This window comes from Bidens hawaiensis, unplaced genomic scaffold (assembly GCF_021521415.1).
Source record: "Bidens hawaiensis isolate Kalapana, Puna unplaced genomic scaffold, B.hawaiensis_p1.1 tig00012785_1, whole genome shotgun sequence".
Taxonomy (NCBI): domain Eukaryota; kingdom Viridiplantae; phylum Streptophyta; class Magnoliopsida; order Asterales; family Asteraceae; genus Bidens; species Bidens hawaiensis.
In genome coordinates, this window is record NW_027492061.1 from 126287 (window position 1) to 142139 (window position 15853).

At 37.5% G+C, this 15853-nt stretch overlaps 2 protein-coding genes across 2 annotated transcripts; one reads left to right on the forward strand and one right to left on the reverse strand.

Moving 5' to 3' along the window:
• Nucleotides 1-3319: 3319 nt before the first annotated feature.
• LOC143542145 (uncharacterized) lies at nt 3320-4145 on the reverse strand. Its single transcript, XM_077034807.1, has 2 exons — nt 4073-4145; nt 3320-3849 (listed from the first exon to the last, which is right to left on the reverse strand). The coding sequence occupies exons 1-2, from the start codon at nt 4143-4145 to the stop codon at nt 3320-3322; spliced, it is 603 nt and encodes a 200-aa protein (XP_076890922.1).
• Nucleotides 4146-7538: 3393 nt separating this feature from the next.
• Nucleotides 7539-14988, forward strand: LOC143542141 (ARF guanine-nucleotide exchange factor GNOM-like). Its single transcript, XM_077034803.1, has 3 exons — nt 7539-7574; nt 9618-12250; nt 13278-14988. Exons 2-3 carry the CDS (start codon nt 9678-9680, stop codon nt 14956-14958), a joined length of 4254 nt encoding a protein of 1417 aa, XP_076890918.1. The 5' UTR covers nt 7539-7574; nt 9618-9677; the 3' UTR covers nt 14959-14988.
• Nucleotides 14989-15853: the final 865 nt, after the last annotated feature.

Here is a 15853-nt window from a genome sequence, read left to right on the forward strand (position 1 = left end):
CTCGCCCAAAATATCAAAGTAGCATAAAAACAAGTTATCGAGTACCAAATTACTCATAAGTGTTTCCAAAAGAGCACTACTCAAAAGTGTTTCAACTTTCAAAAGTTTATTATCAAATGTGAAAAGTCTAGAAATGACTAATTATAAAGGTTAAGTTGAAAATGGGTTAACTAGTCGCTTTTTGTACATAAAGCCTTCGCCTCCTTGCTTTTTCGCCTCGCACAAAAGCGCAAAAACCGTTCGTTTTTTAACAGGCTTCGCCTTGGGTAGGCAAAAGCGTTGAGGTGTTCGCCTTATGTCGCTTCTCGCCTCACCTTGTCTCGAGCGCGCTTTTTTAAACCCAGATTGTAACAAATATAAAATTACTAAGACTCAAAAAACTAAGATTAAACACTAAAAGTTGAAAATTAAGACTTAAAATTCTGATATCGGGAATATCAGTAATATATCGGTGAAAAATCGGTCAATATCGCCGATATTATCAGTACAGATATTCTGACCGATATTTCACATGAGGACTGATAACTGAGATACCACCGAGATTGACTACATAGGTTTATACGCCCATTTTCTATACATTAAAATTTTTTAGTGCAGTTAGAAAAACCATCTCAACATAATGTATAGTATTAAAGCTCGAGATGACTGCATATCTCGAGCTCAGGTCGTCAACAAACCAAGTCATCTCGGCTTGATGTGGCTTGAACCCTTTCACTAGAGGGAACCTCCGAATTTTAACTTGAATCAAGACTTGAAACTCTTTCACTAGAAAGAGCCTCCGAATTTGAACTTGAATCAAGACTTGAAACTACTATATCTAGGGAGTGTGAAAGACTGAATTTACTTACATTACGACATGGATAGCCTTTTAAAGGAAGAATGGAAAATCAGAGAAGAAATATGACGCACGAAAAATAAAGGGCATCTTTGTCGAGTTTCAAGCTAGAGATCCACATGTGAAAAAATTTTGTCGAGTTTTTATCATTACAGAATTATAAACATGTTGAATCTGATTTGCTTTGATATTTATCTTGTTTTGATGATGGTTATTGGCTAAACTTGTTAGAACCACCTAGGTTATAGTTGAATTATGATTGTTTGACGAGTTCTTAGTTTATTTAATGAACAAGTGTTTAGTTTTTAATGTAAAGTTCTGATTTGTATTTTTTGGTTTCTGACATACTAGTTTGTATGATAATATTTTGGTCTTATATTAAACCCCGCGTGATCTTGTCTTGCATGAATTAGTTACGTGTTGGTTTAGGGTTGCATGCTTTACCATTTACTATGTGTTTTCGGTTGTTTTATGATTTAGCTAGTCATAGGGTTTATTTGGTCAAGTTTGTCTAACCCGATAGTCCACATCTTTTTAGTCCTACCCAGATAATTATAGTCGATTTGTCCTTTTGCTTAGTCATTTTAGGTTGACCGTTGCGAGACATCGATCGATTCATCTTTATTAGGTTGGGTTGAATTGTAAGTCGAGTTACTACGTGATTTAAATTGAATTATCCCTTTATTCCTTAGATGTGTTATGAGTACGGGTCTTAGAGGAAATTGTGACACTAAGACCTACCCGAAGATGTGCCGTTAGGATACGTTAAACTCTCGCCGGTATTTGATAAGTGTTTTCCAGATTTGTTTAGGGATTCATTAGTGTGACCTACCCGGAGATCTAGTTGCCCTTTGTCTCTTTAGTTTATCTATTTTTAGAATCCGGTTACACATGTTCGTTAATATCTGAGGCTCGTTAATCATCATTAGAATACCTGACCTAGGTGGTTCCTCTTCATCATATATGAGAGCTTTGTTAGTGCCGTCAAGTTTTCCAGTTAGTTTCCTTAAGTTAGTTTAGTTAGTAATCTAGTTAATTAAATTAGTTTAAATTAAAATCAATTGAAAATATTTTAGGGCGGGACTTAGTTAGGGTTAAGTATCCGAGCCACCACTAGTGTCGTTGAGTTCGATACCCGGACTTCCTTTCTCTTGCTACACGCGACCAGTACACTTGCCGATTGTGTGAACTAAGTTAGGTTCTTTGGTTTTAAAGCTTAGTTATGAATTAACTTTTATTTTATTTATATATATAATTTCTCACATCAACCTAGCATAGTGTATTGGTTCATGATTCTGTGGCCCTTACAAAATTCATAAAATGGACCGGGAGCTTGATCCACATCAGTATGTCTTCCATAATATTCACCTCTTCTATCCGATCTTACAACTTTTATTTGACGATCTAGCTATTTTTCAACTTCAGGTTTATAATCTTTAAAAGTTGTAACATATTCAGATTTTTCCTTAATGAGATACATGTACATATAACAAGAATAATCGTCAATGAAAGTGATAAATGAAGTATGTCCAGTAATGCTAGCATTGGGGTAAGGACCTCTAATATCATTGTGAATGAGTTTTAATAAATTAGAGCTTCGAGTGGTACCTTTCTTATTTGTTGATGTCATTTTTCCTTTTAAGCATTTTGATAGATGTTTCAAAGTCAGTGAAATCGAGATGTGGTAAGACTTCATTCTTCACGAGTCGGGCTAACTGGTCTCATGAGATGTGGCCTAAACGTTGATGCCACAACATAGATCTAAGTCTTGTTCTCTTTAATATGTGTAAGTGATTCATTAATATTACATAATAACATATTTAGAGAAAGTATCATCTAGTTCTAATCTATAGAGACCACCATCAAAAAAGCCCTAACCAAAAACTTGAGAATTAAAAGAAATAGTAAGTTTGTCACGACCATGAGAAACATCAAAACCTTCCATGTCTAACTTTGGTCCTGATACAAGATTCCGAGAAATCTCAGGAATATATAAGGTATCATAAAGTTTAATACATAAACCAGTTTTCATTATTAATTGTAAAGTTCCCACAGCCTTGACTTCAAGTTCTTTATCATTCCCTAGTCTTAGTGTTCTTTGGTTTCTTGCCAGCTTCCAGACTGAAAGAAATCCCTGAGTAGAATTGGTTATATGAACCATATAACCAGAATCAAACCACCAAGTATTAACAAGAACATTTAAATTATAAGACTTATAAGAATCATAACGAGATCATTACCTTTCTTAGCCAGCCACTCCTTAAAGTCTGGGCAGTCTTTCTACTTATGAATGTACTTCTTACAGAACTCGCAAAACGGCTTGAGAGCTAGAGGTAGCACCTGAGTTAGTCTTCTGAACCTTAGCAAACTCCTTTCTTGGATTATTGTTCTTCCTCTTCTTGGAACTGGTGGCAATGTAGGCAACTTCAGGTTTGTCCAACTTCATACGCTCTTCCTCTTGCACACACATAGCAATTAGCTCACTCATAGTTCATTTGTCTTCTGAGTGTTGTAGTTGATTTTGAAAGGATCATAGGCAGCAGGAAGAGAAGTCATGATGAAGTGTACCAGAAAACCATCACTGATCTCCAAGTCTAATCCCTTCGGTGTATGGGCCATGTCGTTCATCATCATAATGTGCCCACGAATGCCACCTCTTCCATCATATTTAGTCATCACCGGCTTGAGAATAAGAGTACTAGTATATGCCTTAGATGTTCCTTTGAACTGCTCCTCCACATAAGCCAGATAGGTCTTAGCATTTTCTGAGTCTGGAATGGCTCCTCTTATGGCTATGCTGATGGAGTTCTTCATAAGCATGAGTGACACGCGACTACAGCTCTTCCATTTTTCGAATAGTAAGTGCTGAGCAGAAGTGCTTTCGTCAGTTACTTCTGCAGGTTCCTTGCTTGTAAGAGCAAAGTCAAAATCCAGGAAGACAAGATTAAGCATAAGAGAGTCCTTCCAGGCACCAAAGTTGTCACCAGTTAATGGTATGATCCCACCATTAGTAGCTGTTAATGGAAATTAGATGAGAATATAAAGATACTAAGATAGAAATAACTTAACGTGATCTAGGGGCAACTTAATCTAAGGCAGGCATAAATAAAGACCATTTACATTTATGAAGCTATGATAATTCGGGGTGGGGATCCTGAGTGGAGCGGAGGTGGTGCTTCATAGTGCGAATAGATTTCTTAATATGTTCCACTATGATGGGTCACTGGCTTTGCTTACAGCAGATTTTTCTAATGCCTTCAACCAGGTGGATAGGACAACACTCTTGCATGAGGTTCGTGCCAGTGCCCATTTATTTCCCTATAGGTTATTTTTCTTTACAGGCAACCGGCTAGGCTATATGTAGGGAATGATTGTATCCAGTCAACTACCGGGGTTCAACAAGGCAATCCTTTAGGACCCTTCTCTTTGCATTAGCTTTACACCCCCTCATTCATCAGGTACGGGATGGTTGCAAGCTACTTTTCCATGCATGGTACTTAGATGATGGCACGCTTATAGGAGACGCCATTGAAGTGGCTAAAGCCTTGGATATTATTAGATCCAAGGGGCCAAGTTTGGGGCTTGAGCCTAATATTATAAAAACTAAAGAATTTTGGCCGTCGTGCAATGGGGTAAAGGCAAAAGTAGGTTTATTTCCTATGGGGATTAGGAGACCGGAGTTAGGGGTAAAACTCCTTAGAGGTGCTGTTAGCCGGGACGCTGGTTTTATAAGTAGTTTGGCCATTACCAGAGCTTCAAGAGCAGTGGACCTAATGAGATATCTGGTCTTCGAACATGCCAGCCTATGTTTGTTAAGGATGTTGTCTCTGTTTTTGACAAAGGGCTCTTAGCGGCGATTGCGGATATTGTGGTATGTGGGGGTCCGTTTTCTGGGGGTTTTCAATGGAGACTAATCTCTCTCCCTATCCGTTTTGGTGGTTTAGGATTATATTGAGCTAAGGATGTTTCCACATATGTTTTCATAGCCTCGAGAGCACAATCTTGGAAGTTACAGGACCACATTTTGCAAGATTGTGGTGTTGATGGGTTAGATTTCGATTTTGGGTGTGCGTTGGATTGTTTGCACAACTCTATTCCCGATCTTGATCTTGGCGGGTTTGCTAATCAGGGCACCCCCCCCATAAGCCCAAAATGCTTTGACGAGTGGCCTTTTATAGTAAAATCATCCAAAGTTTTGGAGAAAAGTTTGGACCGTCCACTCGTCAGAGAGCTCAGGCTCCTCATGCTCAAGACTTTTTTACTGTCATCCACATCGAAGGGTGAGGCCAGAACATGTCAGCAGTGGAGTACTGGGCCATTCTTAAATATTGTTTAATGATCCCCCTATTCCCAGTTGATGAGTGCCCGGTCTGTCGTAAATTTTGTTTAGATAAATTTGATGAATATGCGGTTCACTGCAAAGAACTCTCGAGGTTTAAATAGACATGATTTGGTCAATGATGTCCTTTGTCGGATCCACGTGAAGGAAATTATACTCTCCGACCAGTGGACATTCTTATGTTTGGATGGGCGCGGGGGGGGGGGGGGGATGCTTGTGTGGACCTTACTGGGGTGTCCCCTCTTGTCTGGCTTAGGGACACCGGGTTTGTTGCTAGGCAGGCCGTGTTAAAGGAAAATTAGGAAAAATTGCTAGAAGGCGTTTGTCGAGAATCAGCATGCCTTCATTCCTTTTGCTTTCAAAACAATTGGGTCTCTTGCCCCCGATGTTGCTAGGTTTCTAAAAAGAGTTCAGTGGCTCGTGCACAGTAACTCATCGACGCCAAAGAACGATAACTTTATTTTCAGTGGGATCAGTTTTACCACAAAATGGGTAACGACACAGCTTGTTTCTCGCTTACCTACCTTTCTATTATAATTGAATTATTTTATTATAAATACCTGATATTTATTTAAAACTAGTGTAGCAAAATGGAGAGATTGGATATGTTTTTGTTTTCATCCAAAAGTGGCATCTTAAAATAGATAGTGTTCATATACAACAATAAAGTTACACATACAAAACTAATCTAATTATTTGATAAATGATTTTGCAACCCATTCTCTTCTCTAAGATGATCTTTTTTACACCGTGTTGGTTTTTTCGTCCAAAGTTTACGTGTAAAAAAATCAGACGGTGTTTATAAAACAATAACAAAAACTATACTAATACAAAAATAATCTAATTTGTTGAGAAATAGTTTTAACGATCCGTTCTTTTCTTTAGCTATTTTATATTTTATTGATTTTAGAGCATAACCTGAATCAACACACTTACAAATAAAAACAATAGGTTTAACACAAAAGATGTAGATTAAAAAAATATAATTTTGTTTTGATTGCAATTTACTATCATCACCATATTTTTTTTTCTGTCTATCGAAATTTATGTCCTAGGCATGAAAAAGGTTATAATTTCACAAACTCCTTCAACTTTTGCTACATGTGATTAAGGAGTGCAATTTGGATTTTTGATTTTTATTATGAGATTACTCTAATATACAATTTGAAAAGAGGAGGGGTCAAGCGACGCGGCTGATAACAATGACAGGCTTTGGCAACACACTTTTTGATTTTGTTGACTAGTGACATTTTTGGCTTGAAGTTTTGCGACTAGTGACTAGTGACCTGTAATAGTATTGCTAGTGGTGTAGGTTTTTGTTAAACCCCGGGGTGACATTTTTGGCTTGAAGTTTTGCGACTAATGCTTGATGAACTTCGTGGGATTCAACACAATCAGAAGATGATTACTGACAGATAATTGAGATTGATTTCATTGATCAGTATTGTTTTCACTTAAAAGCTATCAATAACCTTATTGTTATTGTAATTGATAGGAAAATATTTGTATGTTTTTTAATCTGCCATTTGAAAATCATGAAAATAACATTTGGCCATGCTACCAAAATAGTCACATTTATTTTTTTGAATCTTTTTGACCGTTATACATATTTTATTGATTAGGAAAAACCAATTATAACAAAATACGCGATAACATTTTCACTAGAAATGCTAAAGTTGGCAAGATTTGCATCTACCGGTGCAAAAGTCTTTAAGTTTTGCGTCACATAACAAGTATCAATGTGTTGTTTATTATTAGTCTAATCATCGTAAAAGTGATATCACGTTTATTTAATGTGTAAGCCGGCGCAAAAGTGACTAGTTTTATGCGAAATTAGTCCACATGTCTAATATTGATTATATTTCTTTTATTAACTTAATCTTTTGTTTATAAGGGAAAAGTTAAAATGCAAATAGAGACAAAAATGTGGTGTGGTGGTATGGAGTTTGGGTTTTCAATGGATATGGAGACTCAAGTTTAATTCTCACTTACAACACTTTGGGGGGATATGGGTGGCTCTATGAAGAAAGACTAAGATCTTTGTGATTTTCAGTTCGATCATGAGGGCATCTGGGTTTTACCATCAGCGGGCCTTCGTGCTGTGGATTTTCCTCAAAACTGGAGATAACTTGGAGGCGTTTAAGGGCTCGGTACATGACGGTGACCTTTTACCATTGAGTTACCCCGCATTCTATATTGGTTGACCGTTAAAAAAAAGATATTGTATCATGAAAAACAGAACAAAATAAATTGGAAGGAAAAAGTGAAATTAACGTTTAGTAAAGGTACATTTACCACCATTTTCTTTCTGTTTGGCCAACCAACCAACCAACCAACCAATAAGTCTCAGTCTCTGACTTGAATCACCGGCACCGGATCTCCGTCAAACAAACAACTTCCGTTACGTTAAGGTACTATCTATCTATCTCTCTCACCACTAATTATGCGTTCCATGATTCACATAACCGCTGCTCCTTCCCTCAGTTTAAGATAATATAGGGTTTCTACTTCATCTAAGCCGCATATGTTATGATTTGTGCACCTCGCGATGTGATCCATGTGAAATTAGGCTCATATATCAGTAGTATCCTCTTGCGAATATACTTAACTTGATTACGTCATCGTTCTTTTGTGTGCTGGACTGGATCTAAAGTATAGTATACATATGTGCGTGCAATTTACATGTAGACAGCCTAAGAACACGTCTGCGTGTAAGATCATAATCACTTCATTTCGTTTCTGTTTATCAGGGGGATGCCATGGAAGCTGGCATATATATAATAAACATTAAATGTGAAGATCATAAACATTAAATGACTAACTAACAAAGCAAGCAACTAAATAACCTACTATCATTTCAGAGATTTTCTACATTTGTGCAGCTGAATAACCGACAATTTTCATGATAGGTGACTAGTAGCCCCACCCCCTCATTTAAGGTGTTCGGAGTCATTACATGCATACATACAGATGTAATGCTCTGTGTTGTGTATTTAATTAAGTAATTTATCTGGTCTGTGAAAGGCTTCATAAAAATATTCTCCATCACCATCAACTCTCAAGAACCTGTTACCTTAAGGGATCTGCTTTTACATCTCTGATTACTTGTGCCTTTGATATATGTTATGATCGCATCAGTTTATGAATGCTGGCATTTAAAGTACTCTATTGCTATGAAACGTGTTGACCATTTCTTTTTAGTTAACATTTGGTTAGGTTTACCATGAAACTAGGTTTGGGCTCTTTTTGTGAATAGTTGTAAACAAGAACAGAGATATAAATAAGAGAATACATGATAGAGATAAAAATATGCCAAGCAGCTTTCAAAAGTATATAAACAACAGTTATAGATCTTTTACAATTCGGAGCAGGTACTAAGCATATAATAATTAATCAAAGTTAATAAACTTTCTAGGAAACCTCATATATTATCAAGTTAGTTAAGACTCTTAGGGCTATTAGGCCATAGCCTAAATCCTTCTATATCAGGCAATACGGTGATAATATATATTTGATATACTTTCCAATTAACACTTAAGAAACGTTCTTCTAAGATAATTGAGATGCAATTTCCATCACAATTAACGATTGGTTCATGGTAAATGGAAATCACCAAAGAGTTGTGATTATCTAACTAGGGTAAGAGATGATTAAGTAATTTGCCCATAGATTCGAATGCAACATGTTTAAAGCAGCCAATGAACTTCTTCTGATTTTTGGTATCACCTTTCTTATTGGATATAATGCCTTTGTATAACTTATCAAATTGACTTGTAGATGAAAACCTGAACCAGCTGTAGTAGAATACCTATGTACTTGCTCCAAAAGCATATGTTTAATATTCTGTCTGAGCTAACAAAAAGATTAAATCAATTTTGCAATATATGTGCTAAATGTTTTGTAGCTCAAAACTTGGTGTGTAACTGATTATTTTCTTTGATGCCAGTTTCTCATCACATTAGTGTGGCTAAAAATTTACCTTCTTTACCAAAACCGTATTGTAGTTTAGATTGACGAGCTTTTGCCAATCACGATATGGTTGCATTTTCATGACTCACCATGTGTTTTTGCATCATTCGAATTCTCGCTGAAAATCTTGACATACATGACTATTAGCTTCCCTATTATAAGTAAAATCAGTGGTTGTTATTTGCATTTCTTTGACAATAGCTCTTGAGTATGCAGCACCAGAGCATATTAAAATATCTTTTTCTGTCCTGTGAAACCTACAATAAATGTGCAGAAGTGTTTGATTATTTTTTAAATCAATGTAAACCTCACAGCTGAAAGCCAATACCCTAAAGCCCCTTTTAATGAATCTTGTAACCCCAAATCCTTGGGCAAATTTAACACATTTATGAGATATTAATCTTTGGTCCTTTTCATTTGGATTTTGTTTATGTGTGTCAGTAAACCCTTAATCTGACTAATATGTTTATCCAGTGGGCTGTTTGCAGGTTGTAAAAGTTGGAGGTCAGAATTCGTATACCAGATAATCTTAAAATGGGACGATTAAAGCTGCAACCTGGAATCAAAGCAATTGAAGAAGAACCAGAAGAGTTTGAAAACACCATTGATAGAGACATAGCTGCTTTAGGATGCGTGATTAACTCTGAAATCGGTGCTGTATTAGCTGTCATGAGAAGAAACGCAAGATGGGGAGGCCGTTACATGTCGGGTGATGATCAGCTGGAGCACACCCTCATCCAATCTCTCAAAGCATTAAGAAGACAAATATTCTCAATACAGCATTCATGGCACGGCATCAATCCAGCTGTCTATCTCCAACCGTTTCTGGATGTTATTCGATCCGATGAAACCGGTGCACCGATTACAGGTGTTGCCTTGTCATCACTTTACAAGATCCTGACCCTTGATGTACTCGATCTAAACACTGTTAATGTTGAAGATGCCATGCATTTGGTAGTTGATGCGGTTACAAGCTGCAGGTTTGAGGTAACCGATCCCGCATCTGAAGAAGTAGTCTTAATGAAGATTTTACAAGTTTTACTTGCTTGCATGAAAAGTAAAGCTTCAGTTATGTTAAGTAATCAACACGTGTGTACGATTGTGAACACGTGTTTCCGTGTTGTTCATCAAGCGGGAAATAAAGGTGAGTTGTTGCAGCGTATGGCCCGCCATACATTGCATGAAATCGTGAGGTGTATTTTTTCACATCTTCCCGATGTCGCCAAACAAGAAGTCAATGGGTTGACAGATGACAGTTCGTATATTGGTAAGCAGTTGGAAAATGGTAATGGTGGTTCTGAGTTTGACTCTAATTTTGCCACGAATGAAAATACGGTGGTTCTCAGTACTGGAAAAGATATGGTTGCATATGATTTGAATTTAATGACGGAACCATACGGTGTACCATGCATGGTGGAAATATTTCATTTCTTATGTTCATTGTTAAACGCGGTTGAACACATGGCGGTTGGTCAAAGGCCAAACACCGTAGCTTATGATGAAGATGTACCTCTTTTTGCTTTAGGGTTAATAAACTCAGCAATTGAGTTGGGTGGAACTGCCATACGCCGCCATCCAAGAATACTAAGCTTAGTGCAAGACGAGCTTTTTCGTAACCTCATGCAATTCGGTTTATCAACAAGTCCTTTAATTCTCTCAATGATATGCAGCATTGTTTTAAACTTATATCAACATTTGCGAACCGAACTTAAACTCCAACTCGAGGCGTTCTTTTCGTGTGTGATTTTACGACTTGCACAAAGCCGATACGGAGCTTCGTATCAACAAGAAGAAGTTGCAATGGAGGCACTTGTTGACTTTTGTAGACTGAAATCGTTTATGGTCGAGATGTACGCGAATCTGGATTGTGATATAACATGCAGCAACATATTTGAAGATCTCGCTAGTTTATTATGCAAAAGTGCGTTCCCAGTTAACTGCCCGTTATCTTCAATGCATATTCTCGCGCTAGATGGTTTAATTGCTGTGATTCAAGGAATGGCTGAGAGAATCAGCAATGCACCCGTTAATTCTGAGTTAGCTCCGGTTAACCTAGAAGAATATACGCCTTTTTGGATGGTTAAATGTGATAATTACAGTGATCCCGATAGCTGGGTCCCGTTTGTACGCAGGAGAAAATATATAAAAAAGAGACTTATGATTGGAGCCGATCATTTTAACCGAGACCCGAAAAAAGGGCTCGAGTTTCTTCAAGGAACGCATCTTTTACCGGTCAAACTCGACCCGCAAAGTGTGGCTTGCTTTTTCAGGTACACTGCTGGTTTAGATAAGAATCTTGTTGGGGATTTTTTGGGTAATCATGATGAATTTTGTGTTCTGGTTCTTCATGAATTTGCCGGAACATTTGATTTCCAAGATATGAATCTCGATACCGCGTTACGCTTGTTTCTAGAAACCTTTAGGTTACCGGGAGAATCTCAAAAGATACAGCGAGTGTTGGAGGCGTTCTCTGAAAGATATTATGAGCAATCACCTCAGATTCTTGCTAACAAAGATGCTGCACTTTTATTATCTTATTCGTTAATTATGCTTAATACAGATCAGCATAATGTTCAAGTTAAGAAAAAGATGACAGAAGAGGATTTCATAAGAAATAACCGTCACATTAACGGTGGAAATGATCTGCCTCGCGAATTCTTGTCTGAGCTTTATGATTCGATTTGCAAAAACGAGATACGAACAATTCCTGATCAAAGTGCTGCGTTTCCTGAAATGAATCCGAGCCGTTGGATTGACTTGATGCATAAGTCGAAGAAAAGCGCACCGTTTATTTTGTCGGATTCTAGAAGTCACCTTGACCGTGATATGTTTGCTGTGATGTCTGGCCCAACGATTGCTGCTATATCTGTTGTGTTTGATCATGCTGAGCTGGAAGATGTGTTTCAAACGTGTATCGATGGGTTTTTAGCGGTTGCTAAAATTTCAGCTTGTCATCATCTTGAAGATGTTTTGGATGATTTGGTGGTTTCTCTTTGCAAGTTTACCACCCTCTTGAACCCGTCGTCTGCTGAAGAACCGGTGTTAGCGTTTGGTGATGATACAAAGGCTCGGATGGCAACTATAACTGTTTTCACCATTGCCAATAGGTAACTGTGATTCCTTATATTTTCTCTAGATAAAAATTGATAATAAAGATCGCAGGATGGCCTCTCATGTGGGTTGTGTAATGGGTGTGCATGACTCGGTTTGCGTCGGTTTTGGGTTAAAACGAAACCAATGACTGAAAATTCAGTTTTTGAGTTTTTTAAAACTGCTTGGTCTTCTTGGTTTTACCATTTGGGCTTGAAATTTTTGGGCTGAAAAAAATTGGCCCTAAATAATGAATTTGGGCCTAAATCTTTTTGTTCATTATGATTAATTGATTGTTATACATTTAGGCTAAAATATTTGGGTTACACTATTTATTTATTTCTTATAAATTATTTTTAGCATTCAAAATAAAAAATAAAATTCATGCATACGACTCTGTTATTTGGGCTTGAAATTATCAGGGCCCAAGTCTTTGTTAATGAGTATTCACTGATTATTATACATGGGCTAAAATAGTTGGATTGTTAAATTCTTTTAATCTACTAAAGACTCAAAACTAAAAATGAAAATGCATAGATTTGGTTCATTTCGGCCCCTTCTGTTTTCATTATATGCAAACCTGAGAGCAAACCGAAAATTCGATTTTTACAAAAACATAAAAACAAACCGTCGGTTTTTGTTTGGGTTCAGTTATTTCAGTTATAAATTGTTTTTTCGGTTTCGTGCACACCCCTAGGTTGTGTAATGTGTCAAAATAAGTTTCTTAGTGAATTCCAATGTTAACTATGTTTACAGGAAACCCTTTTGTTCTTTTTATAGCTAACAATGTTAATTATGCCTAAAAATCAGTTTAATTACATTACGTGCATAAATACAAGGTTTTATGCAATAAAAAAGAAGACCTTGGATAAATTTCAATCCATTCAACCCATTTGGGCCTATTAGCCATTTATCTAAGTTTGCCGATTTGACCGGTTTTGAATAAAACAACCCAAATTGACCCGTTCGTAATTAAACGGGTCGAAATATCAACCTCAAATAAATAATACTTTTGCTAAAGATATAATCATTCAATTATAATAGGTATGGTGATTTTATTCGGGCGGGGTGGAGGAACATTCTCGATTGCATCTTGAAGCTACACAAGCTCGGTCTTCTTCCGGCTCGAGTGGCTAGTGATGCAGCTGATGATTCGGAGCTTTCATCTGAACCAGGACATGGTAAACCACTAACAAACTCTTTATCCAATGCCCATATGACAGCTGTCAGCACCCCTAGGCGGTCATCCGGGCTAATGGGCCGGTTCAGTCAACTCTTATCTTTAGACACAGAAGAACCGAGACTCCAACCAACTGAACAACAACTTGCTGCGCATCAACGAACTCTTCAAACAATTCAAAAATGTCACATCGATAGTATTTTCACCGAAAGCAAGTTTCTTCAAGCAGATTCGTTATTACACCTTGCCCGGGCACTCACTTGGGCAGCTGGACGGCCTCAAAAGAGTAACAGTTCACCTGAAGATGAAGACACCGCGGTTTTCTGCTTAGAGTTGTTAATTGCAATTACATTAAACAACAGGGACAGAATTGTAATTTTGTGGCAGGGTGTTTATGAACACATAGCGAGTATCGTTCAGACAACTGCAATGCCGTGTGCGCTTGTTGAAAAGGCAGTTTTTGGACTTTTAAGAATCTGTCAACGGTTACTTCCGTACAAAGAGAATCTAGCAGATGATCTTTTAAGGTCACTTCAGTTGGTTTTGAAACTTGATGCATGTGTGGCAGATGCGTATTGTGAACAGATAACTCAGGAAGTGAGTCGTTTAGTTAAAGCAAATGCATCTCATATCCGTTCACAAATGGGTTGGAAGACGATCACGTCTTTGCTATCGATCACCGCACGGTATCCGGAAGCTTCCGAGGTCGGATTCGATGCACTTTTGTTTATTATGTCGGATGGGATTAACTTGATGCCGGTTAATTTCACCACATGTATAGACGCAGCAAGGCAGTTTGCCGAGTCACGTGTTGCGCATGCTGACCGGTCGATTCGCGCACTTGACTTAATGTTGGGGTCGGTTACGTGTCTAACTCAGTGGGCCCAAGAGGCCCGAGCTGCGATGGGGGAAACCGAAGCTGCGAAAACATGTCAAGATATAGGTGAGATGTGGTTGAGACTTGTGCAAGGGTTGAGAAAAGTTTGTCTGGATCAAAGAGAAGATGTTAGGAACCACGCGCTTGCATTGTTGCAAATGTGTTTGACCGGGGTTGACCAGGTCAACATCCAGAACGGGCTCTGGTTACAGTGTTTCGACATGGTGATATTCACGGTTCTTGATGACTTACTAGAAATATCTCAAGGACATACTCAAAAAGACTTTAGAAACATGGAGGGAACACTTGTTTTGGCCTTAAGACTACTTTCAAAAGTGTTTTTACAATTACTTCCTGAGCTTTCGCAAGTAACTACTTTTTGTAAACTATGGTTGGGTGTTCTTAGTCGGATGGAAAAGTATGCGAAAGCCAAAGTTAGAGGTAAGAAGAGCGAGAAGCTTCAAGAATTAGTGCCCGAGATTTTGAAGAACATTTTGATTGAGATGAAAACGAAAGGTGTTTTGGTTCAAAGAAGTGCACTTGGTGGAGATAGTTTATGGGAACTGACTTGGCTTCATGTGAATAATATTGCGCCGTCTATTCAGTCAGAAGTGATCCCGGATGAACAAAGACAAGAAGTGGGCGGTGAAAGTGAAGCAACCGGGTGACCGTTGTATAGACTACAGAGTGATTCTTGTTTGGTGTTGTTTAGTGGTTGATTAACTTGATTGATGGTTAAAATGACAGAATTTGAAACCAGAAGCCGAGATTCCATCCATGTAAAGAATGTGTTTTACGACTTGAATATCTAATGTTTGCCACTGAAAGTTAATGAAGTAGGTTTGTTTGGTAGGTTGGTAAGTACAGTTATTGTGAGTATAGACAGAGAGGAATGAAGATTCCATACCCAAGGGTTCCATTTATCATTCTTTCATTCCCAACTCTTTTAACCCAAACGCATTATTATTAATATTATCATTATCATTATCATTATCATTATCATTATCATCATCATTATATTATATATGTTTGTCTAATTTTTGACAGATATGTAAAAGTTGCAGTTGCTTTGTTTCTTAGAAAACTGTTGTGGTTGCAGAGTTTACTAGACTCCAACCCCTTGGATACTCCTCTTGCCATTACCAGTCGTCTTTTCACAATCCTGCATTGTTTCTTCTCGACTCTGAAAAGATGGCATTTGGATGCCAGAATCTACAAAAAATAATATAATAAAACCACTGGAGATGTTCGATTCGACGCAATTTATTTCGGTGATGTATGTGTATCAAATAATAATCACCACTTAATTAAACCGTAGGGTTGCGATAACTAACCGGATATACAAATTCACCACTCCGGCTAAGAAACCGTGTCTAACACCACTCGAGATGCCAAAATCAACTTTGCAAAGACAAATTAACGTTACCCAAAATCCATTAAGAAAATTAATTAAAAAAAAAAATTCAACATAATGTGTAATTTCTCAAGTTATGATATGTGTAATTTGTGTATATTGAGTTACCAAAGTATCCTGTAGGACAAAGTAAAAATGAGGAAGAGGGG